The sequence below is a fragment of the Oncorhynchus kisutch genome, unplaced genomic scaffold, assembly GCF_002021735.2.
Source record: "Oncorhynchus kisutch isolate 150728-3 unplaced genomic scaffold, Okis_V2 scaffold1050, whole genome shotgun sequence".
In the NCBI taxonomy this organism is placed as follows: Eukaryota; Metazoa; Chordata; class Actinopteri; order Salmoniformes; family Salmonidae; genus Oncorhynchus; species Oncorhynchus kisutch.
The window spans coordinates 65,647-68,818 of NW_022262995.1; the positions used below are offsets into that span (position 1 = coordinate 65,647).

Consider the following 3,172-nt stretch of genomic DNA (forward strand, 5'->3'; position numbering starts at 1 on the left):
AGGAGAACGTTCCTGCAATGCAGGAAATAAAAAATGTGTAGTTTTCCACTTTGAAATTTCAGACTTGATGTGTCAACCCCTACAAAATGTCCATTAACTATAATCCACATAATAATTCTAATTTCCTCTTGCTGCAGGATATTTTCCTGCTGTAGCAGACTGTCTCATATTAAAGATCCTACATCTGTAGGTCAAAGTTGTTAGAGCGATAGTGCCATTGTCTTCAGAGTAAAACATGATAAAGAAAACATTACAGTGGCAATCAAACCAGGCTCTCTTTAGTTGCATGAAAATCAATGAACCCATGACCCTTTCCGTGTATTTTTCCCAAACATTTTGGTACCCCAAGGATGACTCCCCATGCACAAGCAAAGGGACACACCCAGTTTTGATTTACAGCAAGGGGCTGGTTTTGCTACCGCCCTCCTAACATGTATCACTCAAATACAAGACCATTGAAGGAGCATCTCCGACTCCCCCATATGCATCAGACAGCACTGGGGGAATTGGCGTCTTCCTCTCTCACTAGTAGAAGCTTGACCCATGTCAAAACATCTTCCCTTGAAATGGGGGCCAGGACACACCCCGAAGCCATTTAAATCAAAGTCCAGAATTAGGTTCATAGGAGGTATCGTCATCTGTTGGACCAAGGTTAGACCCAGAGAGCTGATCTCCTTCTCTATATCTTTGTCTGTGGTTTGGGTAAGGCACACTGTGTCTCTTGGCTAGAACCACAGAGCAGATGGAAGTGTTCGGGATTACTTTCATTCCACCTCTAGTAAGTCAGATCCCGTTCTAAAGGGTATGTGTCCATCTTCAACCTCCCTAGACTGTCTCCAAACACACAATCAACCACAGTTATATCTAGACAGACATCAATAGGCGATGCAGCACAGACCAACTACACCCAGCTTTTCCATTGAATGAATCATTCATAAAGTATGAATATAATTCATATTTGATAGAGGTTTTTCTACTAATTCAAAAGTGAATATTTTCTGAGTAGTTCAAGTGACTTGCAAAGGAAAACTGCAATTGACTTTTTGACAGGGGAAAGTTTATACTTCAGTGAATATGGCAGTTGCCTACCACCATTTGTTATGAAGTGGAGAAGGTAAGTACAACACAAACTAGTGCTGCGTAATAGCTAAGAAAGAGAGCTGAAGGCATGACATGCCTGGTTGAAAAGTGTGTTAATTAGACATTCAATGCCATTTGAGTGATCGACAGATTGCATGCGCCCGACATATCCCATCTTGTGAGTGGCTCCCAGAAGTCTTGTGGTGCTACACATGTTACTGCGGCATTCATTTACCATGATGTTGTGACGTGTGCTCATTCACTATAAAAGCAACCGTCTCCTGCTGGGACAGATTATCCTTGTAATGAGGGTTGACACCACTGTAGTAGGGGGCTTGCCTGTATGTGGGGAGGTCACAGATTGGTTGGGCTTGGATTTGGGATGAGAATGTATTGCTGTATTGAGATCTATTTTCTACTATTATGTCCTAACCTATCATGGTAGAGTTTACCAGCTTTATTTCTTTATTGATTTGTAAACACCAGACTCTGGAATACAGTGTTACAAGAGGACTGTGAGGAGTGTACCGTCTCGAAGTGAGCGAACTCAGTGACGTGGAGGGCTGGACACCATGAGGGTCGACGACATGAACCCCCGCACAGGGATGGTGGTGGCCATCAGCAGCCCCTTACTGTTCTTCGGCTTCATGTTCACCATGTCGGGCATGAAGGGAGAGACCCTGGGCGGGATCCCTCTCATCGCCATTGGACCTGCCATCTGCCTCCCAGGGGTGGTGGCTATCATTCTGGCTAACAGAACCATCGGCTGCACCAAGTTCCGCACCCAGCGCCAATGTCTCAACTGCCTCTGTCGCAAGTGTAGGAGGAGGAAGCAGATGCCTAGAACCAAAGAGTCTTCCAGGGTGGCCAGAGACTCAGAGGAGCCTGATGGGGACAAGAGGACTGAGACTGGGTATAGATCTGGGGCTGGAGCAGACTCTGTATCCATTGCCATTACAACAGTGAAGGAATCTGGTCATCTGATCAATAAAGTGAACCACAACCATGATGAGGTGCGATGCTACCCAGCTAGTGCCTTGATGGCCATGGCAGGTGTCTCTAACTACAGTATCTATGATAGTAAGTCCTACTCTATGGACAGTCACTGTGGGGCCTATAGTAGTAAGGTGCATCGTGTGCCTCAGCAGCAACGGGACAGTTTTGTGGTGTACTACGAGGGGGACTTCTCTCCGTACAGACCCGGTCACTGCTACACCAAACCCAGAGATTTTATGTGGGGCATAGAGACTGTGGTCTAAGTGTGGATACTGAAGCCTACTGGGGAAACCCTATTACTGGAATTCGTAAACTACTACATCTATTTAGGTGTACCTGGGACATGAATAGTAAGCCTGTTTATCTTACAGGTAAATAATACTGCAGTACTAATGTTGAAGCAGGTAACATAAGAAAGACATTTGCAGTATTTGTTTCATGAATGAACTGTATGTTCCCTATTTATTTTGGATTTTTCTTTCATATTGAATAAATATCTAATGTAAATGGGCATTAAGATATTTCTCTAAATGGACATTTACATTTGCACTATTTTATATATTTTTGTCTTAATGATCAAGTATCTATTGCATATCTTATTCAGCAAAATCCATTTAATGCATTGGTGTGTTTGTGGTATAGTTACTAAATAAAGAAATGATGAAACGTTTTTGTGATTACATCTGCCCAGATGATGCACAAATCGACGTGAATCATGCAAATAGTTCAATCTGCACATTACAAACCAATTACAGAGACCACTAGAAAGGGATATACCACTGCCAATGTACTGAACTATGGCAAGTAATTACTGTTCACATACCTGATATACTATCGCAGCATTTAGAGGCTACTACTTGTTACTAAAAACAAATTATTAACAGTTTGGATGAGAATTATTACCTTACATTATTTCAAAATGTAAACATCTCCAAGAACAGACAAATAACGAAAGATATTCCTGTTAAAAAAAAAGTATACATCATGACAATGTATCTTCATCGGCGTGGTTTTCACCAATGAAGTCCAATAGAAGAAGAGAGTTGTAGTCCTGTCATGAATATTCATGATTAAAGCGGTGCATTGTTGGATACTA

General features: G+C 42.3%; 1 protein-coding gene across 1 annotated transcript; it reads left to right on the plus strand.

Annotated features, from left to right (window-relative positions):
- Window positions 1-1,652: 1,652 nt before the first annotated feature.
- On the plus strand, window positions 1,653-2,339 carry LOC116364348 (transmembrane protein 215-like). Its single transcript, XM_031817515.1, has one exon. It carries the CDS (start codon window positions 1,653-1,655, stop codon window positions 2,337-2,339), a length of 687 nt encoding a protein of 228 aa, XP_031673375.1.
- Window positions 2,340-3,172: the final 833 nt, after the last annotated feature.

Excerpts from the sequence above, each read along its gene's own strand:
- LOC116364348 (XM_031817515.1), top strand. The coding sequence starts at position 1,653 with ATGAGGGTCGACGACATGAACCCCCGCACAGGGATGGTGGTGGCCATC.